This window comes from Corapipo altera, unplaced genomic scaffold (assembly GCF_003945725.1).
Source record: "Corapipo altera isolate COAL_440 unplaced genomic scaffold, ASM394572v1 63, whole genome shotgun sequence".
Taxonomy (NCBI): domain Eukaryota; kingdom Metazoa; phylum Chordata; class Aves; order Passeriformes; family Pipridae; genus Corapipo; species Corapipo altera.
Window position 1 is genome coordinate 5030117 of NW_020884928.1, and position 27281 is coordinate 5057397.

Consider the following 27281-nt stretch of genomic DNA (forward strand, 5'->3'; position numbering starts at 1 on the left):
CCTCCCCCGCCCCCCCCGTAGCGGGGGAGATGCCCCTGTGCCCCTCGCTCGTTCCGGGTGGTTCCAGCCGAGCGGCTCCGCGCACATCCACAGTCACATCCAGCCCCCGCTCCCCTCCCGGCCGGAGACCTGTCCGGGCATCGCCTGTGTCAGCCCTCCCTGCAGACACTCCTCCTCGCCGTCACCCATTGTCCACAAGGAGATGGTACCTTCAGATCCACACGCTGTGGAGAGCAGAGTGCGTGTTTTACCGCGGCATTAGCCGGGGCAAACGCTGTTGTCTGGTTGTAGTTCCATCTCCGCTAATCTTGCGTCTTAAATCTTCCCACGCTGTGGATCAGGCGGTGTCTCCAGTTGCCTGGGGAGCTGACAGGAGAGGCATCCGGCATAGATGCGGCCCCTGGCACCCGGCAGCTGTTGGGTATAGTCTGCAGTATAGTCTGTCCGGGCGCAAGGTGCCAGAAGTCTGGCTTGCTTTGCGGGCTTTCGGGGCTGGGAAGTGTTTTATAAGTCGACTTCATTTAAATTTACTTCTTTTGCTTTTTTGAGAGGTTAAGAAAACGTGATTGCAGAGAAAGTGCTTTGTTGTCGCAATTAGGAGTGGCTGGAGTAACCCAAAATAGAACTAGGTTAATCTATACACTGCTGCACAAATATCTTCCTCGTGAATTTCTGATTGATCTGGTTGAGAGCCTTCCTGTAGGTGCTTGATGTTTGAGGATGTACTCTGTTTGTTGTCTTCTGTCCCTAGGATTTGCTTGGCAAACATGCAGCACTGCATCTTAAATGTGGCAAGGGAAATCTAAGAGACTTAGGGGAACAGACTTGTCAAAAAGGCAGAAAAGTGGAAAACTTTGATGCTTACAGTTCTGTCATTGAATTAATGGCATGCACACTGAAATAGTTGTGTCAGAAATAATTACAGTAGTATGAACCTGGGATATTAAAAAGGGAAAAAATAGTGTTTAATTATGTTAGAGCTTTTGTTACACTTCTTTGAGTAAATATATCACCAGTGATGATTCATGAATATGTAGTAGTTAAGAGCAGAGAGTTATTTTTTATTGCTCTTCATAGGAGCCAACCTGATGTCCTTGGTGATATTGTTTGATAGCCAGGTGATGCCTGTCTGGAATTCATTTGGACCATATTCCTACTTCATTTTCTTGTCCTGTTTGTTTGTGTGCATGCCCAGGCTGTAGCTGCCCTCTGCAGTGCTACTGTGTGCTCGGGCTGCTGTGACAGTGAGCGCAGTGTGTGAGAAGCAGCCAGGGAACAAAGAATTGCACTTCAGTGTTTTCCCGATTGCAGCTTGTGCTCTATTCCAACTTGGGTTTCCCTGAGCTCTGAGGGACGGCAGCTGTGGGCTGTGCGCCCTTCTCCCTGAAACTTGTTTGCGTTGTATATCCTAAATGTATTTTAGTGAATATTTCAGAAAAAGCTGTGTTATTCATCTTTAAATAAGAAGGTGAATATTTATAAGTAATATGAAGTTTAGTTAAATTAATGGTAGATCATTCCAGTAGAAAAAGCCTCTTAAGTATTAGTATCTGCTGCATGAAGTTAATATTGACTTTTGAATTATTTTCCTGTAATCACTGAAAATCTTGTTTGCTACTCTTTGTCTAGAGGTTGAAATATTCAAACAAATTTCAGCAAATGAAAGTAAAAATCTTACAGTATAGCAAACCCAAAGATCTCCTCTTGATATGGGAGAATAACCAATGGTAATAGGAGCCTAATTATTCCTTGTTTTCTCCCTATCATCATATGGTAATTTTTGAGGTCACCTTAAAGTTTGCTTTAAGCTTTTAGATTGTTTTCTATACCTCAGCATTTTATGAGCAGTCCTACTACTTGAGACTACTTATGACTGTGTCAACTGACCTGCTAAATTCTGAGTGGTCTCCATTGCTGCTGATCAGTATTTAATCTCATGCTATTTTAACACTCATTTTTTAGAAAAAGGTAGAATATGTGGTGTGTGTCAGTCTCTAGTAGGATTGCATTATAAATTAATGCAATCCTACTAGATTGCATTAAATCTTCCCACGTGAAGTGGGATGCATCACTTTCAGGATGTTTCTTGACATCTGAAAGTAGGTCCTTAGAAAACTCACCACAGGAAAACATAGTTTGTATATATATATATATATATATATGACTTTTTTTAAAAAAAAAAATTTGCAGGTTTCTTATGTGCTTGAACACTGAATGAGTGCAGCAGAAAATACAGTTTTATAGCTCTCAATTGTACAAATGTCTTTGTCCTCTGATTCTGCTCCTGTTTTTTAGATGCAGGATTATGTATGTTGTGTGACTCATTGCTGTTTTCCTATTCTGTGTCTGCAGCTTGCTCCTGCTAGATGCATTATGCTGTATTTGTTCTGTTTTATAATAAAGTGTTGTTTACAAAATATCTTTGTTAGTGTGTATGTAGAAAAAATGTATTTGTTGCACCTGAATCCACCCTGCTGAGCTCAGCCTTGTAAAGTCTTTCAGTTCATTCTAAATAGCTCCTTATGCTCAATGCCAGAAGGGCCTTGGGCACAGAACATTTAGTAAACAGATGAGGAAAAGGTATGACCTTTAAAAAACTCCCCCAACCCTCACAGATTACTTAGTTTGAATGTTTTAGCAGTATACCCCTATGGTTATTGTTAAAAAGATGCCAACTTTATAACCAGCGCTACTCTTAGATTTAAAAAAGGAACAAATATATCTAAGGTACTGGAAGCAGTGCTTAGTTTTAGCAGGCGAGATTTACATCTTGGAGTAGAGCCTTACAGACTTGGAGCGGGAGGCAGAGGAAACATGCAGATCTTTAAGGAATATCTCTTGGGTTAGGTTTTAAGGTATTGCTACTGGATTCTCATGCTCAAAACCCTTGCCTTTTTAAGTATTGAAATACAAGCAAATGAAATCTTCATCCACAGAGATTAGTAGTAATAGCAGTTTGTTAATAAGTGGAATTTGAAGGACATAAGCCCTTCTGGTCAGGACCTTTCTCTTCTCTTGAAGTGGTAGTAGTCTTACATAGCAAAGGGAAAGTCCTTTGCACCTAAACCTCTATTTTCTTTATGAACCAAGGACAGCTCTAGTATAAATAATACTGCTTTGAAATTTTTTGGAGTCTTGCCCGTATACATGAGATCTGATTTTTATGATCAAAAAGATCTATGTAACATCTTCAGAAATGTAACTTTGCAACCTCACTTACTCACAGAGAAGTACTGTGAAGGCAAGAACCTTTGCAGTTTAAAAATAAACATCGAAGTACATGTTTGGTTTTAAATCTGAGAAATTGCTAACTTAAAATTACCATTCCAAGTAACTTAAAACAGATGTTGATATTACAAAAAGCTGTTTCTGCTAAAGCAAAATTTAGTGTTCAAAAAGGCAATTAAAATAACATTGGCAGTTATTCAGTGGAATAGATAATCTCAAATCAAAACCAAGGGAGCCAAATAAGTCTGACTGCCTAAGCAGAGTAATTGTCACACCCCTCCTGATTCTTCCATCTCACCTTTTCATTGGTTTCCTCTGAGCTTCATGAAGTATCTGTGCCTTTGCCACACTTCCCCTCAAATGCAGCGAGTATCCCCATTTTTTCTGTTTTAAAAATCCAAAACCAAAACACCACCACATGCAGGGAGAAGTAAAAGTCTTTTCTTTTTCACGTCTATGCAAAACACCAGATGTGTGTACATAAGTGGAAAGGTATGTGGGTGGGATCATGGGCTTGCATTTGTAACTTGCAGACAAAATCATAAAACTGTAGGCCTCAGTGACGGTCTCAGAGTCCTATCCACAGCCTGTTTCTGGAGCAAGTTAAAGTATTTGGGTGCAGAATGAGGTCTTCTGTCTCTTCTTTTGCCTCAGCTCAGTTTTGATTTGCATATCACTTTTGTGCTGGCATCACTTTTTTCTTGTCCATCAGACTGACAAAATTGTCTTTGTGAGTGCAGTTAAAAATATCTCAGATCGTCTCTGTGCTTAGGTACACCAGGACTTCAGTGTGTAACCTCACCCTCCTGTCAGTAAAGTTTTCCTGGTATATGCTTGTCTCTGACACAGTCAAAAATCTTCCCCAACTCTAATGTTGAATGATTTTCTCGGTATAACAACCTGTGGTGTATGTGACGGGCTGGTCCTGAGCTCCAAGTTGTGTCACTTTAACAGTTGCAGGTTAGTTTGGAAAAAGAGATTTCATGCTTAAAAGTCAGTTTTCTAGAAATGGGGAACTTTTTTCTCCCCAAACTTTTAAGAGTGAGATACACTTCATAGTGTCATCATACAGGTTTATCTGACCAGACAAAGGAGAACTCAGATCTTAGTCAGCACACAAGAATGTTTAAGTCAGAGAAGAGCTTTTAATAGGAAGTTTTGATTTGAATCTTGTTACCTTTACATATCCTTTGTGCTGTCGTGTCCAGTGTAATTAGTACAAGCTGAGCAACCTAAGTTCCTTCCTTCCCAGTCATTCTCACTCCCAGTTTTAGAGCCTCTCAGATCTTTTCAAAGCAGATCATGAGAAGGACAAAAAATTCTGAGGTGTTTTGTTTTGCTTCTGCCCTAATTTGCTTGGTATCTACACAACTTGTGCTGGACAAACCTCTTTATTGGTTAGAAGTTTCTGCATGCTGCCTGCCACCAAGTCTCTGGGTTGCAGGTGTGCCTAAGTAGTAGGATGAGTAGAACTCTGTTTAAGTCCTCTTTTTACATTTTGTATACTGTAACAGTAAAACAGGACTGACCCTAGCAGGAGACTGCATAAGTAACTGCTCTGAACGGTCCCTGGATAACCTGTCAGACAAAGATACCAGTATTTATTTTGCAAGAAACAGTGTGAAAGCATGAAACCTGAAGGTCGTAAACCAAAGACTGGGATTTTAGAAGATTTGAAGAAACAAAAAAAAAAGAGTAGTTTTGAATGCCATATATATTTTACATCAATTTAGTACTGTCTTCCCTTTTCCCCAGCTAAAGAATGTGCATTTCTATATGAAAAAGACCTTGAATTGGTCAAAGAACAAACTAAAATTATCCTGGTAAAAGTACAGTTTGACTGGGGATAATATTAGTAAAGCTTGGCAAAACTGATTTTTCTTCATAGCTGCCAACCTTTTTTTTTTTTTTACTACAATTGTTCATTATTTCACCAAACTAAATAAAACATTGACCCTCAGGTAATCCTAGTGAGCAAAATTCCCCTGTGATGTAAGTGGCCCAGCTCCTTCTGAAAGACAAGACAAGTGAGCTGCAACTCGGGGAGCAGTGCCTGCTGAGAGCGTCTGTTCAACAGTGTTTGCTGAAACTCCTGGTAGCCTGATGTTCGACACAAAAGCCCTTGGGAGTCAGCTCAAGGACACAGTAGCATCACTTGTTTCCTATGTGTGAGATTTTAGAGGGAAGGATGAAAGTTTGTGGATAGTTCCAGAAAGTAGAAAAATACATCATTAAATGAATCTTAGCGAGGGTAACATCACTTTCCCTCATATTTTTATCTCAGTTTTACCACATAGAGGTGGTGAAGTCCTAGGTCTTATACCTGTGTGGGTTTTTAACTGTTTTGTATTTATAAGCTCTTGCTAGGCTTCTGGGTCTGTTCTTGTTTAAATTCTGAAGAAAATGTCAGCTTGGTATACAGGCATTTAGATAGATTTAAATTTTGTTGTTTTAAACCGAAAGCCAGCAGCGTGCCCAGGTGACCAAGAAAATCAGTGGCATCCTGGCTTGTATCAGACATAGTGTGGCCAGTAGGACTAGGACAGTGATCGTCCCTCTGTACTGGGCTCAAAACTGGTTCTGGAACATGTGTAGAGGAGGACAGTGAAGCTGGTGAAGGGTCTGGAGCACAAGTCCTGTGAGGATTAGCCGAGGGAGCAGGAGTTGTTCAGCCTGAAGAAGAGGAGGTTTGAGGCACCTTATCACTCCCTACAGCTACCTGAAAGGAAGTTGTAGACAGGTGGGGGTCAGTCTCTTCTCTCAGGTAACAAATGATAAGAGACAATGACCAAAGTTGCACCAGGGGAGGTTTAGATTGGATAGTAGGAAAAACTTTTTCACTGAAGGGATTGTTGAGCACTGGAACAGGCTCCTCAGGGAGTCACCATCCCTGGGAGTATTTAAAAGACACATAGATGTGGCACTGAGGAACATGGTTTAGTGGTGGGTAATGGTGGGTTAATGTTGGCAGTGCTGGGTTAATGTTGGAGTTAATGATCTTACAGGACTTTTCCAACCTAAGCAATTCTGTGTTCTCTGAAATTGTTAACAAATCATGTAGGTGATACGGCAGTATCTTCATTCTGCAACAAAAGATTTTCTCCCTCCGTCACTTATGCAAGTCCATCTTTTTTTTTTTTGTTTCTGAAGCCTTCCTATAAATACTACAAACTCTTTTATCCTGTGTGTTTGGTCTGCTGTACTGTTTTCCATTGAGTAACTCCTTGGTCCTGCCCCAGAGGCTGCTGTATTTACAACTCTCTCTTTGCCAGAGCATAACTTAACCCAGTGTAACTTTGAATGTTAAGGACTTCTTGGGATTGATCTTTTGCTACAGTCTGTTCTAAAGTACAGTAATGATCACGCAAAAATGAGTCTTTGTGTAGTTGTATTGTTTGATTAATTGCAGGCTTTTGGCCTCTCTACTGGAGGGAGGGTGTTTTCTTGCCAGTTTCAGCTCTGACAAAGTAGAGATGCTACAACTGGGCATCATAGTCTTGAAAGTGAGCGTGTTCCATGGCCCTTGCAAATGTGTCTTAATGACTTTAGTTATTCTTTAATTTCTCTTTGTTTGTCAGCATGATATCTGGGGGGTTTCCCTCTCCAGGATTAAAATGAACAGTTATTTTTTTCTTTTTCAGTGAAAAACACCCAAGCCCCTCAAACTCCAATATCTGTCTTGAGTTCCATTATGTACATCTCTCTTTGCTGAGAGATTAACCTCTTGAAGGGGATTTGGTGTTAACTGACTCATTGCCTCCTTATTTTCGTTCCGTCTGATAGTTGCCAACACATCCCACACTTTGCAAATCTAATCTAATCTTGATTCTATATCTTGATTATTTGTCAAATTAGAATCTTAAAGAAAAAAGAACTTGTATTATTAATAGGCAAAGTATGTCAGAATCTACAAGTGCAATGTTTACTTTGTTGTTGGGGTTTTTTAATTAAAGTTTACTGCACTGCGTTTATTTTTTGAAATCACAAATGTTTGGTTAGTTTTGTGTTGTTTCTTACTGAGATTTCAGCAAGACTTTCATCGCTCCTTATGTTAGGAACAAAATTTCCTGAAAACAGAATGTTTTCATCTCATCTGGATTCATGTCAAATTTAGATGTGCCTGATGGTTGAGTATGAAAGGGGAAAAGTATTGGGCCACTAATAGTTACTGAATTTCCAAGGAAGTTACTTTCCTCAGTTCCCACACTTTCCTGTGTTCCTCCAAACTCTGTTGACTTCAGTCATTTCATGTTTGTGTTGGGTAATAGCCTGGAGAAGAGCACTGGCAGATATATAGTGTCACAGTTTGACATTACTATGTCAAAATGCCTCGTTGTGCTGGTGTCTGAGTATAAAACAAACTAGACAGCACTTGCAGGAAGTTTTTCATCACTGCTTTCAGTTCCCCCCTTCCTTCCTTCCTTTCTCCTACCTTTTCTTCACATTGGAACTGCTGTTAGATTTTTCATATTAAAATGCTGGGTTTTCCATATTTAACTATTTTAAAATTTAGGCTCAGTGGTACTGATTTTTCTCACTGCGCATTCTCTGAATCTCTGGCAGAAGTCCTGGAGGGGATTTGGGAGCGAAGAAGAAGAAAAAGAAGCAGAAGAGAAAAAAGGAGAAACCAAATTCTGGAGGCACCAAATCAGATTCTGCATCTGACTCCCAGGAGATTAAAATTCAACAGCCTTCAAAAGTGAGAGCCTGGTTCTGTTTTAATTTGTGCTTGCTTCCTAATTTAATTTTAATTTGCGCATTGCTTGTTCTAAAAGCAAGGTGATAGTTCTGCCTTAACACATCAGAATTGAGCAAATGGTTCCTGTCCTGAGCAGAAACAGAAGCTGGACAAGACCTGGTGTTTGCAAACTGTATGAAGTGAGCTGGAGAGCTGTCATCACCACCATGGTGGTGAACTGTGAGAAAGACAGAGGAGGAGATGTTTTGTCTTTCTTTTCCAGCAGTTAGAACTCAGGCTAGTGACAGCTTCGTTGCATGCAATCTTAATCTGCAGTAGTAGTGCTTTTAAATTTCGTTTTTGTTGAATAGCCTTTACTTTAGCCACCATGGCTATACTTTAGACCTGGCTTAGTGAAATTTCGGTGACTTGTACGGCGCAGTGCTGTCTCAGCAGCAGCAGCAGCAACAGGAGGAAGGTGGACCTGCTGTGCCAGCCAGAGTCTTATTTGGGCAAGTAAGCAGCATGTCAGTATATATAAAATGTGGTAATCTCAAACATGGAGATACAGGCTGAAGAAACGTTTTGCCATTTGAAAGACCTCTGCTATAAATAAGAATGCAAAATTATCTGAGAGGATGCATAGTCCTTGTGGACTTTGTGGTAAAATAGCATTGTCTATGTGCTTTTGTCTACCGTGTTCTGAATGAGCAGTGAATGACATGATTTGGTGTCCTTTTAGCATACAGGTTTTATCTCAAGAGAAATCTGAGTTTGAGAACTGAAGTTTGTAAGACTAAAAAAGTTTATGGACCACTGAGCATGTTGAAATAGTTCTATTTGCTTTCTCAAGTTAATGTGTAGAATGTTACACCATCGTACCAGTAGCAATCTTCATTCTGTAAGATTTGTTGGTTACACTGGGGCTACCAGCTAATTTTAGGGGGAAAAAGTTGTGTTCTGGCTCGTTAACATACTGGAAGATTCTTGTGTTGTCTCTAGATCTTCTCTGTGTCCCCCTGATTACTTTGAATAGACACATTTGGTACAGGGAACACTTTAAATATGTATAGATCTTAAGTACTTTCTGATTTCACTGCGTGTTTTGGACAACTATCCTGCTTTAGATTTTTTTGAAAGAATCGTAGGCTGCCGATCTGGCTCAGTGTGGAAAAGTATATTTTTTTTCTCTGCTACTCAAGTAATATTTAGATTTTGTATTCCTTCTGCTATGTGAAATATAGGGAAAAAAGGCTTGTAGCATTTGCTTGCTCTTGGTTGAAAAGAGCTTTAGAAAATATTTCAGAGAAAAGTGACATTGTACACCTGCCTCTAAGAGAATATATACAGGATCATCATGTAATACTCAGTGGGGCTCCTGAACTCATTGAAAATGATTTTGAAAAGAGATTTTGAGGTCATGTGAGTTTGTAAAGGGGTGTATCACTTTGGACATTAGGAAAACAGAACAGTGAGTCTCCTTGGCTTCTCCCTTTCTTATGAGTGATATTAGACATTTTGAGCACTGATGTGAGTGTAACCACAGCAATAAATGCTTGTTGTTAGCACTGTATGTTTACAGTGACTTTGAGGACACTTCACTGCCCATCTCAAAAGATTTTGATCACTCCCTATTTATTACAAGTGCCAGTGATGTGGACTCTCCACACTGACACGAAGGAAGCTTGCCATATCTGCAGTATTATCAGTCATTATTTTAGTCACCAGTGGCCTAAACAACATAGTCCTGGAATAACAGCTTGGAAGGGACATATGGAGGTCTTTCAACCAACCTCCTGCTTAGAGCAGATCCAACTAGACAAGGTTGGATCAGTCAGGCCTAGATCAGCCAGTTTAGTCTCCAAGGAGCCTCCACAACCTTTTTGGGAAACCTATTCCAGTGTTTGACTACACTTTTGGTTGAAAAAAGTAGTAATTCCTTGTATCTAAATGGATTTTTCTTGTTTGCAATTTGTTTCCTTTGTTTTTTATGCTATCATTATGCTCCTCTGAAAAGATTTGGCTCAGCTTTCTTTACATCCTTTCATTAGGTAGTAATAAGATTTCTCTTACTTCCTCAGTCTTCTCTTCTTAAGGTTAAACAAACCAAGGTCTCTTGTCTTCTTGTGTGTCATGTGCTTCAGCCCCCCATTAATCTTGGTGGCTCTCAAATGAACTCTCTACATTCTGTCAATGTTTTCCTTGTAATGGAGAACATTTCCTTTTAGTGGAAGCTGTGAGACCTCAGGGGTGCCAATAAAGGGGAAAACTTGCTGCCCAGTCTTACAGGTACGACTCACTATTCAGCTGTCCTTTCCTGGCCAGCAGATTGCTGGCTCATGTTCAGCCCTTTGCCCACCAGGACCTCCAGGTTCTTTTCTGCAAAGCTGCTACCTAGCCAGTCCTCTGCCATTGCATGAGCTTTTTCTATCCCAGATAGAGGGCTTTGCATTTGCCTTTGTCAAAATTAATTTTCTGTTTCCAGACTGTCAGAGTAACTTTGAATAGCAGCTCTGTGGTCCAGCGTATCAACATTCTTGCCAAGCAGGTATCATCTATGTACTTGCAGAGAAAGCACTCTTTGTCATGTCATTAAATAGTATTGACCTCTACATCCTCAAAATCCTTCCCCTTGCCTTCTTGAAAATGGATATTTCCTTTTTTCCATTTGTAGGAAAGCACCACTTGCTCTAACCTTTAACTCTTGACACATGTTAGTTGCACTAACATCAGACAGCTCCCTCAGCACCCTCACGTGCATCTGGCCTGTTTTTGGGGACCTGTGCATGATTTGTTTGCTAAATGGTCCCTAACTTTCTTTCCTGCTGTGGTTAATGGAAGTCTCACAGACTGTGCTACAGGGCTGGGGGACATCAAAGGCCTGAGGTCATATCTTGCCACCAAAACTGAGGCAAAAACATCGTTGTGTACCTCAGCCGTGTTGCACAACAGTGCTGTTTTGTGCTATGAGGAGATATTTGCCCTAAACTGAAATTACACAAAATAGCTCTTTTTTTTGCTAATTCATGTCAAGTTCTTGCTTTCCATTAAAGGAAAACAAAAAGGGTTGAAAGTAAACTTCTCAACCAGGCTGATCCCTGAATATTTTAAACAAAAAGGGGATTCCTCCTGATGTCCCTAACCGTGTTGTATTTAGTACCAGAACATGAACTTCTTACTTTACTATTATGCTAGTGCAATCTTTCTTAGAACCTAATATTTTAATTTTTTTTTAGATTTTCTGTTTTCTTAATGTAGAAAAAAACAAATCAATTACAGTGCGTCAACATTTATGTGGGATTTCATAAGGTATTAATAAGATTTCAGAATTTATCTAGTGGCATTAGAAGTATTTGTGTCAGGTCAGTGTATAACAGACAAATTGCTTTTTAATTGGGAAAAGTAACTTATGTCTCTGTAGTCTGGATATAGAAATACAGTAGGCTTTTTATGCTGCAGCAGTGTTGCTCTAAACTATGTCAATATGTTCACAATATTTGTTCACAAATACTTAGGTGACAGGTGTTTAAAGCATGCTTACAGGTAAAATTTTGCAATACTTAAACGTTATGCATTTTCTTTCATTAATTTAAGTAATTTAAGATTTTATTATAAATAGTAAATGATGGACTGCTTGAGCTCCAGGCACAGACTGCTTTTGTGACAAAGGATACTAGAGGCAAATGTCCACCCAAATGAAGCTTTACTGTCATTATTACATTTAATTTATGGTGGTTTTTCAACACATGAATACTAGAAAGAAATATGGAAATAGCAATCCATTGCTATTCAGTAAAAAAAAAAATCTGACTTGAAATCTCTATGCAGAATTGCTTAGAATTTCCCAATGGACTTGAGACTGTTCCTTCAAATGCATTATTGCACTGCAGTGTTGGGAAACTGAGCACAAGCATTCTGTTAGTATACCTCAGAATAGGACTTACCACTTGGCAGATAACAAAACACAACAAGTAAATAGCTTTTAAAAGAGGGGAGAAAATCCCTGTAGATTTAAATGTCTGTTACCATTATTCTTCTGTACTTTCTTATGCAGGTAAAATTCTCATTCCAGTTGCAGTTAGTCAGAGTGATCAAAAGTGAGGGTTTAACAGCTTAGTTTACGAACATTTAGTCTTAGGTTTATGCTTTTCAGATAACTTTTCTATAAAGATTTTTCAGCTTCTAAGTGGAAAGTTGGTTTATTTTATGTTTGTCAGTTAAAATGGGAGTGATTGGGAGTGTTGGCACACTTGACATTAGTGGCAAGGTGGTTAACTCCTCCACATATGATGCGGAAAGGTATCTAATAATTGCAAGGTAATAAAGGCAGATGCAATATAACTAAGGTTAAAACGTGGCACTCCAGTGTACTTGGGTACTACTGAGCCATAGTGAATTTAAATATTATTTTATATTGTATGTGTAAACTACAACTTCAAACAGCTCCGTGTGTTCCAATGATATCTTTAGATTTTTATATATCTAAGCTGACCTGCTTTTTTTTGTTTTATTGTATTTTACCAGAGGAAACAGGGACTATAAGAAGCTCTTACTATTGTGATACTGTGTCCTGTCTTGATGCTGCAGTATTTGTGTTAAAAATGTTGAAGTTTCATGGTTAAATGCAAGTGCTACTCAAGACTGTTAACTATTTTGTGAAGTTGCTTGCTATTGCCCACCTTTTTTCCACCCTTCTGTCTCCAAAGGTTATACCCAAACTAAGCATGATGAGAAGAATACATGAAAGAATACATAACAGTAAAAAAAATGAACAATTTTTTACAGTTGTTCAAAGTAAACATACTCAGTAATCTTCCTCTTCTGTTTGTCTACATGTGCAGAATCCAGCCATTCCAATGCAGAAGCTTCAAGACATCCAGAGAGCAATGGAGCTGCTCTCTGCATGCCAAGGCCCAGCAAAGAATATTGATGAGGCTACCAAACGTAAATACCAGTTTTGGGATACACAACCTGTACCTAAACTCAGTAAGTTTAACGGGATCTGGGCAAAAGATCTGTCTTATGACCACTAAGGGAATGTGTGTGCCAGCTCTGTGGCATGTTCTCTGAAATGGGTATTAAGTTGGACTGTGCGTGATCCTTAAGATCCTTAATCTTTTGTATAGTTTATGTGGAATTCTTGATGTTTTCTAGGGAAGTGCTTGCCTCCCCTCCAGATAATTTACAAGAAGATACAGTGTTAATAAATCTCATTCTGATGTTCTCTATAAAAATGGGAAATGCTATTGAAATAGCATTTCATTGTGTATTTTAGGTCTGAACTCTTGAACAATAGAACGTAGAGGTCTTTTCCACTTAAAGGGAAGTAAGAACTCTTTAAGTGGTGACTAAGTGTAAATTTAGTTTGGTTTTTTTTAAATTTGTTTGTTTGTTTATATTCCCTTAAATTCTTTTCAACAGATAGATTTGCTGTCAGAGAAATAATGACTCTCCTGCTGTAGGTTACACTGTTTTTTTCATACAGCTTTAAGTGGATAATGGCACTTTTCTCATGTGCAAACTCTTTCACTGCTGTGTGTTCATGTTCTCCACAATGTACACTGCCTCAAAGATGTGCTTTCTCAGAGTCTGTTCTCTGTTCTTGATACCAGGTGAAGTGGTGAGGTGACCTCTCCTTGCCTTTACATTTCTAATGAATTTGGAAAGTTACTTTTTATACTGATCTGATCCCTGATAACACAGTTGGTATATCTTAGTCTTCGTTGAAAAAAGATAGTTGCTTTAGTTGCTGACTGTCTTGTTTTTCCTGCATTGCTTTCTGACTCTTCTTTTTCTGCTTTCGTTATCTTCAAGTTAAGCAGTTGTAGCTTTTCAGTGCCCACAAAACGTGGGGGCCTCAGAAGTAAAACATTCTCATTACAGTAGCTGTCATTGTTTGTCCTTCAGGTTTCTCTCCATTGCTTTGGAGACTGGTATAGAATAAGCAGAAGTAAGGTAGAGTGTAAAGCATGGTAGCATGCTGCTCTCTCTCTCCACAGGACAGAATTTCACATTAATCCATGTCTATAGCTTAATCCGCAGTGATCTCATTTCTTCACGACTTTGATGCGTAGAGAAGTCCATAGCAGAGTCCCTGCATACTGTGTTTCCCCTGGATTGAACTGACCTGCCATGGCTTTTTTCCATACAGACTATCCAGATACCTTTGTAAACTGATGGTAGTAATTGTCACCAGCAATCCTGCCAAAGTAGAGAAGACCTTAGCTGAAATAAGTTGATGTGTAAATCAAAAAATACTCTGGCCATAATGAAGCTTTTTCAGGCTAGTTCAGGTGTCTGCACAGTACTTCCAAGAGTTCAGTTCAGGTTAATCAATATATTTTACAGCACTTACATAGAGATGAGAGTCTGCCAATTGCCAGCCTAAAAACGTCAATACATTGGCTTAGAAAATGATTTGTTAGTGTCGTTCAGGAGAAATATGCTTTGTAAAATTTGGTTAGCAAGGTTTTGTCCAACAGTGCCTATGAATTTCTTCTTAATCCCTTAGATTTATTTTTTTTAAGCTTTTCCTTTATCTGCTGAATGAACAGATGGGGAATTCATCACTATTTGATGTGCTCTGTGTGTTTAGGTGGAAAAAATAATCTGTCAATTCAAGAAATAGTTGTAGGGATCTTTGCATTAAATTAACTTTGGAATCCTTCTGTCTTCAAGCTAAGGTTGTTAGCAATGGGTCCTTTAGTTAGGCCAAGCCTGCCATGTAGTGGCAGTAACATTTGGGATGTTGGTACTTCTCAGAGTTTGCTTAAAGGTGCTAATAATGGTGACCTTCCGAGCTGGATGGCAAGCCATAACTGTTTGTCAGGATTGTGCATCATTTGGGAAAAATTCATACTACTAAGGAATATTTGACTCTCAAGAGCCTGATGATTGTTATGATAGGATTGAGTGTTTATGGGTAAGAATCAGGGGGAAGGCCAACAGGGCAGATACCATGATGGGAGTCTGTTATAGAGCTCCTAACCAGGATGAAGAGGCAGATGAAATATTCTGCAAGCAGCTAGAAGTCTCACAATTGCTGGCCATTGTTCTCATGGGTGACTTCAACTTACCAGGTGTCTTCTAGAAATACAATACAATGGAGAGGAGACAATCTAGGAGGTTCCTGGAGTGTGTGGAAGATAACTTCCTGACACAGTTGGTGAGTGAGCCAACTAGGGAAGGTGCTCTGCTGGATGTGTTGTTCATGAAAAGACAGGACTTTTGGGTGATGTGATGATTGGAGGCTGTCCTGGGCACAGTGACTGTGAAATCAGAGAGTTTCCAATTCTTGCAGAAGTAAGGAGTGGGTCAGGAGAACTGCCACCTTGGACTTCTGGAGGGTAGACTTTGTCCTGTTTAGGAGCCTGGTTGACGGTGTCCCTTGGTAGGCAGTCCTGAAGGGCGAAGATGTCCAGGAAAGCTGGATGTGCTTTAGAAGGAAAACTTAAAGATGCAGGAATAGGCTGTCCCCTTGTGTCGAAAGATGAGCTGAAGGGGAGGAAGATGGGCCTGGCTGAATAGAGAAATTTAGCTGGAACTGAAGTTGTGAATCAGTAATTTGGGCCACTTAAAGAATCACCATCAAAGATATCAGCAAAAAGCAGGTTTTAATATAAATTTGTGGAAGTGCAATTTAACAGAGTTTGATGGCAACGTTCACTCTATTACTTACTACGTAGATGAAGCATACATAGGAAAATGGAATTAGAAGCAATTTAGAATGATTTACGTGGAGGCTGTGGATGCAGAAGGGTCAGGGTGCCAAGGATATGGGTGCAAAAAGATAAGGGTGCAAAGGAGTTTAGCAGTACTCTAATCATTGACTAATTTAACATTTATGAAGTGATTCAGTAGGATACTACAATTATAATAGTGACTTAATTGTAGATTCTACATAACAACATTCATACTATACTCAATTCACCCACATTGCAGGCAGGCACGGAGATGTAGACGTGTTTAGGTTTGCAAAGGTATCTGTTAAAAATTCCCCTGCAGTTGTGACATACTCACATCAAGTCCGTTTCCATTTCTCAGCAGGAAGGGTTGAGCCTCGAGGAGCAGGGGTGTCAGCCTGAGGTGGTGTTGAGGGCTTGACCTCAGCAACAGTCTTTGGAGTATCACAGACTTGGGATTTGCAAGCTCCAAGAGGCTTCCCACTCAGAGGGAGGTGCTGGTGCAGCCCACTGTGGTCCAGGACAGCTTAAAGGGCCTCACTTAGAGTCCCTCTTCATGGGGTTGCAAGGTGACTGGCTTTAGTCATCAGTAAGTTTCCCTCCTGGCCATAACCCACATTGGTAACTGCTTTTTTGGGGGAAAAAAAAAGATCCAGTAGCTGTGGTACCATTTCACTTTGGCTACAGTTCAGGTAAATAGTGTTCCAAGGCTGTGAGGGGATAACTGATTATCTGGGGATAAATGATTATCCTTTGTTCCCCATCTTGTTCAGGCAGTGGATGATCCTGATACAGTCAGTGTCGCTCCCGCCTTTACTATGCCGGAGCTTCTGTTATGGTCAAGGGATGTTTCATGGCCCAACTTTGGTAGTTTGGTCAAGGCTTACCAGGAACTCCTGAGATTGTAGAGCAGGCCCAAGGAGGGATGGGGCGCATGCACCACCAGAGGAATTCAGGAAAGAGAATGATGGTTTATGGCCTTTGGAGGAGGGGCTGACAACTCAGGAGGCCTGTAGGGATGCTGTGAGGTAATGCAGGGAGAAAATCAGAAGGTCCAAAGCCCTTAGAACATGATCTGGCTACTGCCATAAAAGACAGTGCTACAAGAAAGATATTGAGTTGCTGGAGTGTGTCCAGAGAAAGGCAACGAAGCTTTTGAAGGGTCTGGAGCACAAGTCTTATGAGGAGCAATTGAGGTTGTTTAGCCTGGAGAAAAAGAGGCTTGGGGGGACCTTATTGCTCTGTACAAGTACCTGAAAGAGATTGTAGCAAGGTGGGGGTCAACCTCTTCTCCCAGATAACAAGCGATAGAACAACAGGAAACGGCCTTGGGTTGTGCCAGGGGAGATTTAGATTGGATGTTAGGAAAAATGTCTTTACTGAAGGGGTTGCAGAGCATTGGAAAATGCTCCCCAGGGAAGTGGTAGATTCACCAGCCTGGAGGTTTTGAAAAGATATGTAGATATGATGGTTCAGTGGCAGGCTTGGCAGTGTAAGGTTAACGGTTAGATTATGATCTTAAAAGTCTTTTCCACCCTAAATGATTCTATGATTTAGCATGTGCTGCTCCATAGAAGAAGAACAGCAGCTGTTAATAGCTGTACACTGAGGGACCGGAGTTTTGTAAAGTAAGGAAGGAGAAGAAAGCATGCCTTCATGTAGGATTTTAGGAACACTTCTCACATATCAGCAGTATCTTTTAAATGCCCTGGCTTTGCTGTGCCACTGCTCCTGAGTAATCCTGTTGAGATCAGGTCTGTTCAAGTCGGTGGTAAACAAGATCTGAGCTTGTTAGATGTGAGTACAACATGTCTCTCATAATGAGACTGTAGATCTCGTGGCTTGCTAAATGCTGTGCATGTGCTGATAAGTTGTCCTGTGTTATGAAATAGTGGGTATCAGTTGAGGTATTCTGTGCATATCTATAAATATTCTGACAAGACAGTCATTGGTCTGAATATGATCTGTGAGAATGAAAAGTAGTGTAAACTAATAATACTAATTTTTTCACCATTTTTTAAAAGCTTCATGTTCCTATCACATAATTATGAGACAATACATGATGTGAATTAAATGCAGTTTAGAGAACTATCAGGAAAGCTAGCAATATAACAGTTTTTTGGGTTTTTTTTTCCCCCCTCCTCCATCAAAAGATGAAGTTATAACTTCACATGGTGCAATTGAACCAGATAAGGACAATGTCCGCCTAGAGCCATATTCTTTGCCACAAGGTTTTATGTGGGACACATTGGATCTTAGCAATGCTGAAGTTGTAAGTAAAACAATTTTTATATATATCTAAAATAATTCAAGTTTATTCTCATTGATGCATGGATAAATCTTTGTATTTTTTTGTGTGTGTTTTCAGCTGAAGGAGTTATACACACTGTTAAATGAGAACTACGTAGAAGATGATGATAATATGTTTAGGTTTGATTATTCACCTGAATTTCTTCTGTGGTGAGTAGCAAGTTCCATATTCTGTTCTGCCTGAAGTGCAAAGAAAGGTGTTTTTATTACATCTTCTTAGGCAGTAATTTGTAATTATTTCTGTCATCAATTCTAGGGCGTTACGTCCTCCAGGCTGGTTACCCCAGTGGCACTGTGGGGTTAGAGTGTCTTCAAACAAAAAACTGGTAGGATTCATAAGTGCCATCCCTGCAAGTATTCGTATATATGACAGGTAAAATGCACCATTAGTTTTGTGTTTGTAAAAGAGTAATGCCACAAAACAAATCTTCAACTGGTGTCCATTGCTATAGAAAACTTAAAAAGAGAGTAGGAGGCTCGCTGATCATAAGAATCAGAAGAATCCTGTGTATGTAGCAGACTTTTTTTTTTTACTCTTCTCATCACTTCCCCTTCTTCCTCCCTTAAAAAAAAAACAAACTTGCGAGCTCATTGCATGAAGACTACTAATAAATATGTAAGGAATTTTCTTACTGATGAATGATACAGATAATGGCATACAATTTTCTGACCATACTGGAAAGTATTTAAAGGATAGTCAATCAGCTAGTCTTCTTGGACAGGTGTTTGTACACTGACAAATATAAAGCATAATGGTACCTCATAACATGTGCTTGCATGCCCTTCTGCATCCTAAAGTAAGGCAATTGGTTGAGTCTTGATCAAATAGAGCTTTGAAAAAGGACTACAGCAAACACGTTAGACATAGCTTGCATATTGCACAATTTGCCCTTACAGTCACAGTATCATGGAGTAGTATTTGTTGCAGATGTACTTTGTCACAGGCCAATTTATTCTTACTTCAAATTCTTCTGTCAAAATGTGGGAAACTGTAATTATGCAAATGAAAACATGCACTGTGTAACTTTCTTTAATTTTTCCTCTATTTATTGTCCTTTTAGTGTGAAGAAAATGGTAGAAATCAATTTTCTGTGTGTCCATAAGAAACTGAGATCTAAACGGGTAGCACCTGTACTAATTCGGGAAATAACCAGAAGAGTAAACCTGGAAGGAATTTTTCAAGCTGTTTACACTGCTGGAGTGGTACTTCCCAAACCTGTGGCCACTTGCAGGTAACCTAGGTGATGCTCATAATAACACTGGTTCCTACAGCAGTCATTTTAAAGAAAATTTAATGTAATTGCCTAGAAACAATAAAAGCATAAAATTCAAAGTTGTTAAATGCTGTGGCCTTGACTAACCTGAAGGCCTGAATGTTTGTCAGGGTTGGTTTTTTTGATTCCCACCCCCACCCCCCCCCGTGCCTTGGATAAAACAGCTTCTCGGACTAAAATTTAATTTTGGGTTTGTTAGCATACCTTAAATAGACTAATCAATATTTCTGTTGACCTTGTTGTGAAAGCCATGCTAGCATTGACAACCTTGTATACCTGTGTTTTTTCAAGTGTCCTGTTTCCCTGCTGGGACACTTCCCTGTTGACCTGGTTGCTTGCCAGAGATGGCAGAGCATTTCTGGGAATTGTATGATTTGCTTTTTTGAGATACTTTCATCTTTCCTGGAGAAAGGAGGTCTTGATCGGCATTTGATAAAGATGGGACAGCTGCCATGTGGGAAGAGTTACAACCAAGTATAATTTCATTTGCTTTGAGTGGATTATATTTCTACTAGGAAAGGTTCAGTTCCTGCAGTTTTAGTCCAGCTGTCTGGCATTCTGGAGGACAGAGTAGTTTTTGATTTGAAATTGTTTTGTACCTACCAACAGCAAAGATCCTGTAAGTTTCTGTAAGGAAGGATGGGAGGAAAAAAAAGCCATGCTGTGTTAGTAACAGAGTAACAGTAATCGGTTGCTCAGTGATCTCCCAGTAAGGGGAGATCTTCAACAAAAGGCTTAGACGTGAGCAGAGCGTCCTGTCTGCACAAGAAAATAAATGTTATCCATGTAAGTATGGTGAGTTTTTCAGAGCTATGATAAGTACTAAAATGTTTAACCCTGGGCTCACTCATTCTGTATCAAAAAGCATTTGCTTAAATTCAAAATACTGTGATAGCAGGCCTGTTTAAAAGCTATTGCTTGGATATAGCTTTTCCTTAATTTTTTTGTTGCTTAAGCTTCTTACAGACATAGTACAGGCTTGCTTAGAAACAAATTTGGAGAGGAAAGGAGCAATGCAGTAAAGCAGGGAAATGGATGCAAGTAAAGCTGACACTTAAAATAGTATTTAAATTCATTATTAATTTTATTTCCAGGTATTGGCATCGATCACTAAATCCCAGAAAATTGGTGGAGGTGAAATTTTCACATTTGAGTAGAAACATGACTCTACAAAGAACAATGAAGCTCTACAGACTTCCTGATGTAAGCAGTATGACTTCTAGAGAATCCCCACAGTTATTGTGAAGCCTAAAATAACCTTCCATCTGTCTCTGACAGCACAGGCTTTTCTGTGTAAAGGCAGTGTGTGCAGGACATTAAAAAAAAATAATCTCTGCTTGATGAAAAAGACATTAAGGGCTATACTAAACAGAGGAGGCTATTGCCGGAAATCTTGATCTCTGTATGGAGAAAACATAAATTTTGACCTAAAATCCTAAAACAAAGGAAAAAAACCCAGAAACCTTGACTTCATAAACATGTGGGATTGAGTTGAAGATGCATAAGACTATTCTCAGTATGTTTAATCTGTTAAGAGATTACTGGTACAGAAAATCAACAGTTCACATCTTAAAATTCTCAAAGAAGTCCATCAGCAACTTGGCTGAGTACAGTCATATTCTTGATTCCACTCTAATTCAGTCCTTTTCTGTTCAGTCAGAGAATGTTGTTCTTTGCAATGAGCAGGCTCTGCAAAAGCCACCTCAGTATGTTGTGTACTGTTTGTTTGCACGGTCTAGTAAAAAACAAGTGTTCTAGCATAGCTAGGTTAGTTAAAAATATTTTTTCTCATGTTTGCAGCTAATAGTTAAGCTTGCAAAAAGCCTTAGGGTGCAATTTCCATGACAGGGCAAGTCAGTATAAGTACTATGTACTATTAAAAAATCTCATTGCTGTCATTAATAGCCTGTAGAAGTCAGTCTGAGCTTTATGGTGAAAACAATATCTTTGCTTGTAAAAGCCACCTTTCAATTGGAAGGGATTGCAGAGTATACTTTACCTGTACCTTATCAGTAGACCTTTTTTTATTAAAACAAAACTATTCTTTTAGTTAAAAATACGCGCTTTTCCTCACAGTACTTTGTAATAATTTATCTGATTTTGGAGAATTGTGTCTTGTTAGCTTGATGCTGCAGATTCTCCTACTGCTGAAGTATTTAAGTGGTACACTGAGCACTCCTTGGAATAAAGCACGTGCCATGGCTTGATCTGTGCTCCTGCTGCTGTCAGAGAGACTCGTTTCCTGCACTGCCTGCGTGCCAACTGTGCTGCACACGCAGCTTCTCCCTTGCGTGCAGGGCAGCAGTTTTCAGAGCTTAAGAATTAATAACCAAATTAATTAGGTTTTAATCTTGGAAAGCTAAATATAGCTTCCATCAAATCTTGAAGACATTTTTAAAAGTCTGAAAAAGTGCAGTATACAATTTCAAATACAGGTTTTGGTGGCAACTCTAGTAACATTTCTCATGGAAACAATTCAGGAAGCGAATAGTTTAAAGAATAAGGATCTTACTTACAGTACCAAAACTACAGAGAGTCATTAGAAACAGCATTTATACCCTGATCATCTTCCTTCAGCATAAAACCCAGTTTCAACAGAAAAGTGAATTATGGAAAACAAATAATACATCGTATCTCATTACTATGGGCAAGGCAAACATATACTGTACACAGAAGTGCAAATAGAAAATGGGTGCTTTCAAAATCAGCTTTTAAAACTAAATGATGTAGGAATCCATATACTTCAGTTATTTATTTTTAGACTGGATTTGGGAACTTCTCCCATATAAAATGAAGATTTAATCTTTGTGCTAATATTTTCTCTCTAAGTCTTGTGCTTTGGGTTTATTTGGATGTTGTTTATTTCCCCGAGAAGGGGTTTAAGTGCTGTTGAGAATCTTTTTTCTGAGTTTCAGGCTGTTATCATAAACAGGCCTGTCACACAAATTTGACAATTCAGGCCATGCTATCCTGTCCCTCAGCACCACTGTTTCTTGTATTTTAACCTCTTTTCTTAGCGTCCTTGGAATATCATTGCCACTGGGAGCTCATCTCCCTTTAAGAGAATTAATCATTCCTAATCACTTGAACAGCCTGAATTAAAAAGGTTTTCAGATATAATAAGTACTGTAATTAATAAATACTACCCTTTCTAAAGGCTGTGCACATACCTTTAGATACGAAAAGTAAAAGTTTTTTTTTTTCTAAGTGTTTAATCTCTTGAGAAAGGAGTTTTCTGAAAGAGGTAGATTTTGTCTGTTTTTAGAGTAAGGAGAGGAGCATGTTTGTATGTCTTTTCCTGACTGACTGAGATCCTGACACTGGATAGTTGCATGAATGTGTGGCCAGTGCAGCTTGATATGTGAAGCAGAGAAACAAATTTTAGCCCAGTTCTGTACACTTTCCCTCATTTCTGGGGTTGCAAATGATCATTTAATGGTGGACATTCTGAGCATTGCTGGGAGAAAAAGATGTTCCAGCCCAGCTGTTTTTCCTCCATCCTTTCTGTTAGTCAGGTGTACACCCTTATGGAATAAAAGCATTTTAACGTGTAGGTGATGTTCTGTTGTGGAGTCAAACCATAGTCCCAGGCTGCTAAAAAAAGCAGGAAGACTAAATACAGTCCAGAGCTGCAGCAAAATGTGCCTTGATTTCTCATCTGGCTGCTGACTCCCAGAGTGCATCAATAATACCTCCCCCAGAATAATGCCTTTTGGCCAAAGCCTAATCAGCTACACTAATTTCAGGCTTCCAGTAATCAAGTCTCTACCTGGCTGCTCTTGCAATTGACTTTGCTATGATTAATGTGATACGTGCCCAAGTATGTAGCTCAGGCAGACGAAACAGGATAAATGAGCTCTGAAGAGAACAAGTGTTAGCCTCCCTAAAAGGAAATAGTCAGGAAAGCCAACAAAAGCTTGCAAGAAAATTTTAATCACCTTCACTTGTTTAAATTAATTGCATAGTACTAGAAGGCAATTTTTTTCTCTTCTGATGTTTAAAGTAAAAAACAAACAAACAACAACAACAACAACAAAACAAACACCTGTTTAAATACTGTAGGTTTTTAATTTCAGGCAGCTGTAAATTATGAGAAGCTTTCTTGTTAACAGAATAGCAGTTGTGCCTGTATAGAAACTTGGGTTAGCAAGGGAGTTTGCAAATGCTAAGAATAGGTAGTAGTACACTAAGCAGTCCTTGAAATCTTTTTTGTTAAATAATTTCTAATTAAACTTTTTCAGCTGATTTTGATGTATAGTTTGACTGTAAATTTGAATTGCTTGTGTTCTTGTCTTCAGATTAACTTCTGATACACAGGCTACATTGTTTTGTTTCTGTGTCTGGGCCCTAGGTAGTTCAGAAGAAAGTAAGAAATAAACTGACCTAAAAAAAAAAAACACAAACTGCACAAAGTCTAAGCTGTTGGCAATGGTATGTCTTTCTCTGGAGAAATGAAGCTCTTTCAATAATGAAATATAAAGATTGAAGTGCCCCAGACTGTTTCAATAATTAGAAGAGAGGGAATTCTGATTGAAAGCCATTTGTAAAATAGCATAATGAATTAGGTGGCTGGGATGAAGTAGACTAATAATGAATGCATTATAGCAAGTGTAGTGACTCTGCAACCTACTTTCAGCCTTTGCTGTGTTTGCAGTTTTCCTTTCAACATCTTAACATGTATTTTTCTTTTGTTACAATAAGGCCACAAAGACTTCAGGTTTGAGACCAATGGAACAAAAAGATACTAAAGCAGTACAAGAATTAATCAACACTTACTTGAAACAGTTTAATCTTGCTCCTGTGATGGATGAAGAAGAGGTAGCCCACTGGTTCCTGCCTCGGGATCATATTATTGACACTTACGTGGTGGAGGTAAAATATGCCCTAATGTATATGAATGTATATGTGAATGCCACTTACAATAGTTCATATCAGCATCAAGTTTTTGGAATGTGGGCAGTATGAAAAATGTATGTTATAGGTAGAATTTGATATCATGATTACAGGTTTTGTTCTTTTTATTGCATTCTGTTAACAAAAAAAAGTTTGGTTGTGATAAACTGCAGTGCTCTTATAATAGGATATCTTAAAGAATTCTGAAATATCACTGTCTTGGCAAGATTACAACAAAGAACTTCACATACTTTAAGGTCAACTCTTCCACCTGCATTTCTTGATTCTTTTTTCACAGAGATATGACATCATAATAAGCAGTGATTTTCAAACTTCCTTTTCTAGGAAAAAAGGAAGAACGATGCAGTGACTGAGATAAGGATTTGGTTTGAATTGACTGTCATTTTCTCAGGTGTAAATGTTTCTGCCATACACCAGTACAAAATTCTTTATTTTTAAACCCAATTTTAGATGCACCTGCTGGGAAAATTATGTTTTTTGATGATCTGCTTCAGTAAAATGTGGGGTTTTTTCAATAAATGCATGTATATATATGTTTGAATTTCTGTGTGTGTATATATATATATATATATAGTATATATATACATAATATATATATATATACACCTACCACCTCCACCTTCCAAACAGTTGGTGCTAATGCTCCTCTCAAAATAAGCAAATGCAGGAAAAGATGAGCATTTGGAATGGGTGCAATAAAGCTAGTGGAGAAAGATATGCTCTTCCCTTTGAGTCCATACAAAATCAGTTATAGACATCATATTTAGATAGTGTATTACTTAAAGTAATAATGTTATTTAAAAATGATCAGCAGTAACATCCTTAAACCTACCAGCTCCTCATAGAAGCTGCAGGTTGTGAAGCTCAGTGTTCCCACACTGCAGCCTGAATTTGTACAGGAGCTTCAGCTGAGTTAGGAAACTTAGTGCTGCTGGAGATGATTGGTCCTGCTCATCAGTTATTGTCCAAGCTTAGCTTTCTACTTACTTTGTAGTGGGTCTAGTGCTCATTGGACTTTTCCGTGTTCTGATTTATAGTCCCTCCTTCTTTTTCCACACCTTCTCCCTGCCCTCCATCTGCTCCCTGGGTTGGCTTTTGGCTTTGTTTGTGACTTGAAACCTGCAGGAGAGCCCAGAAACACCAGGATCAACATGAATGTGATGGTGGCAGTGCCATTCTAACTGAACAGCAGAGTCTTTAATTGCTTGTTTTACACTATCTCTTGAACTAGTTTTTCACTATAGAAAATGGAAGTTTGTTAATGCTGGAGATTGTAACCTGGAGATGTTAGTGTCAGACTTTTAAATCATCTTTGTAATATGCAGAGCTAAAACCTTAAAATACTCTGTATAATTTCTGAGTTGACATTTTCATCATCCTTACTGAATTCAGTGAGTGACTTAATAACTTTTCTGTTACTCTCTACTACAGGATCCATACCTGCTCTAAGACAAATAGGTTTTCTGCATGTGATAGGTTCAACTGTTTTACTTTTTTACTGTAGCAGTACACTTAATTTAAGCATCCATGTGAGGTCCTTCATTGAGCACTAAATAGTGAGCACTAGTCATTCAAAAATAAAGCAAACAAGCAGTAACGAGCATTTTTGTGTCTCCTTGGCCTTATCTTCTTGGAAATAAGGAGAGAAAATCTGGGTAGTTTTTTTACCCATGTTATAATTATTTCCCATTTCCTGCTAATCTACACTCTTGGAGATGCTTAAATTTCCTTAGGTGCGTGAAATATTAAGAAGTTTTATGTAGTATACTTTAAATTTCTGTATAAGCACCTTTTTTGGATGACTGTTAGTTTTATTAAAATTTCAATGTGATTTAGCACTGTTATCCAGACAGTTGCTTGTGCTTGGTGATTAATAATTATAAGGTAATTTAAATATGCTTTGTACACCAGCACAGTATATTTTTTTCTCTACTTTTAGAAAGATGAGAAAATTATTCCTTAACATGAACATCATCAGATTTTTAAAAATATCCTTAATATTTTGTTAAAAATCAGTTGGAAAAACACCTACATACTTTTTTTTGGAAGTGTGCTTTGTTAGCTCTGTCTATAGCAGACTAAGCTTGAGAAACAAACTGAACTGTTTTGACAACTGCTTGTCAAAGAGTTAGTGGTATAATAGACTAGAAAAATCTAAATGTTTGTTTCCTCAAATCTTAGCCAAGATTAGCTGTTATACCATAATACTTACAGTGCACAAACCTTGCTGGATTTATTACTTACCTTGTGTAGAACTGCCCTGTTAGCCTAACCAATAACTGAGCTGTTACTTCTTATTAATTAACGTGTTCACATTTTGTTTTTTCTTGTAGGGCTCAAATGGTATTTTAACAGACTTCCTGAGCTTCTACACATTACCTTCAACAGTGATGCATCATCCTGTTCATAAAAGCCTCAAAGCTGCCTATTCCTTTTACAATATTCATACAGAGACTCCCCTGTTGGACTTAATGAATGATGCACTCATTATAGCCAAATTGGTAAGTTATGGGTTGTTTTTTTTTTTTATGCTTCATTCACAAAAGTATTCTTAGGAGTGGTGCCAAGGTAAGAACTGGCAGCAGTTTGTCCATGCCATTGCATTCAGTTTTACTGTCCACAGCACAGAGTGCAGTTGATGAGAGATATGCAATATGTATATCAAAGTACAAAGCACAGTGCTTGTTTTTCCTTTTTACTTTGAGTGATGCTAGGGAGTGACAAGTGCATAAAGATCAAGCACTTGCAGTAGCTTGAACTGTATAAACACCCAGGAGTACATCGATGACCATAGTCACTAAGTATCAGAAGAATGGAAAGTATCACTAAAATAATTTCCCTTGGAGATGAATTAATAACTTCTATCAAATACATTTTTGGTTTTTAAATTATTTTTTATTTCTAAAAAATATAAAAGTTTATTTATGTAAGCTTTATCATTTTACTGTGTTACCAGTTGCTACCTGTACAGCTTTGTAGGTGGTGTCATGTTGTAGCTTTTACGCATACCTTCATGCATGGAATTACACTGACAGATGGTTTGATTGAATGGAGGGGAAAAGACTATAAATGAAGTCCTTAAGCAGAAGAATTTTAAGAGTTTAGTACTGTCTGATGAAAAAGTAATGCTCAGCTCTTAGTCATCAGGGTTTCATGGGAGTGCAGTGTAAATACTAGTGGTCACATATTCTGTGG

The 27281-nt window shown here is 38.6% G+C and overlaps 1 protein-coding gene across 1 annotated transcript in view; it reads left to right on the plus strand.

Moving 5' to 3' along the window:
• NMT2 (N-myristoyltransferase 2) overlaps nucleotides 1–27281 on the plus strand; it is a 32693-nt gene continuing 5412 nt past the window's right edge. Inside the window, exons 1-10 of the mRNA XM_027658697.1 lie at nucleotides 1–238; nucleotides 7792–7927; nucleotides 12748–12892; nucleotides 17742–17860; nucleotides 17957–18048; nucleotides 18155–18271; nucleotides 18960–19130; nucleotides 20267–20375; nucleotides 23874–24044; nucleotides 26420–26587. Of these exons, the coding sequence (XP_027514498.1) occupies nucleotides 30–238; nucleotides 7792–7927; nucleotides 12748–12892; nucleotides 17742–17860; nucleotides 17957–18048; nucleotides 18155–18271; nucleotides 18960–19130; nucleotides 20267–20375; nucleotides 23874–24044; nucleotides 26420–26587 (1437 nt within the window). The 5' untranslated portion in view covers nucleotides 1–29. The remainder of the gene's footprint in view (nucleotides 239–7791; nucleotides 7928–12747; nucleotides 12893–17741; nucleotides 17861–17956; nucleotides 18049–18154; nucleotides 18272–18959; nucleotides 19131–20266; nucleotides 20376–23873; nucleotides 24045–26419; nucleotides 26588–27281) is intronic.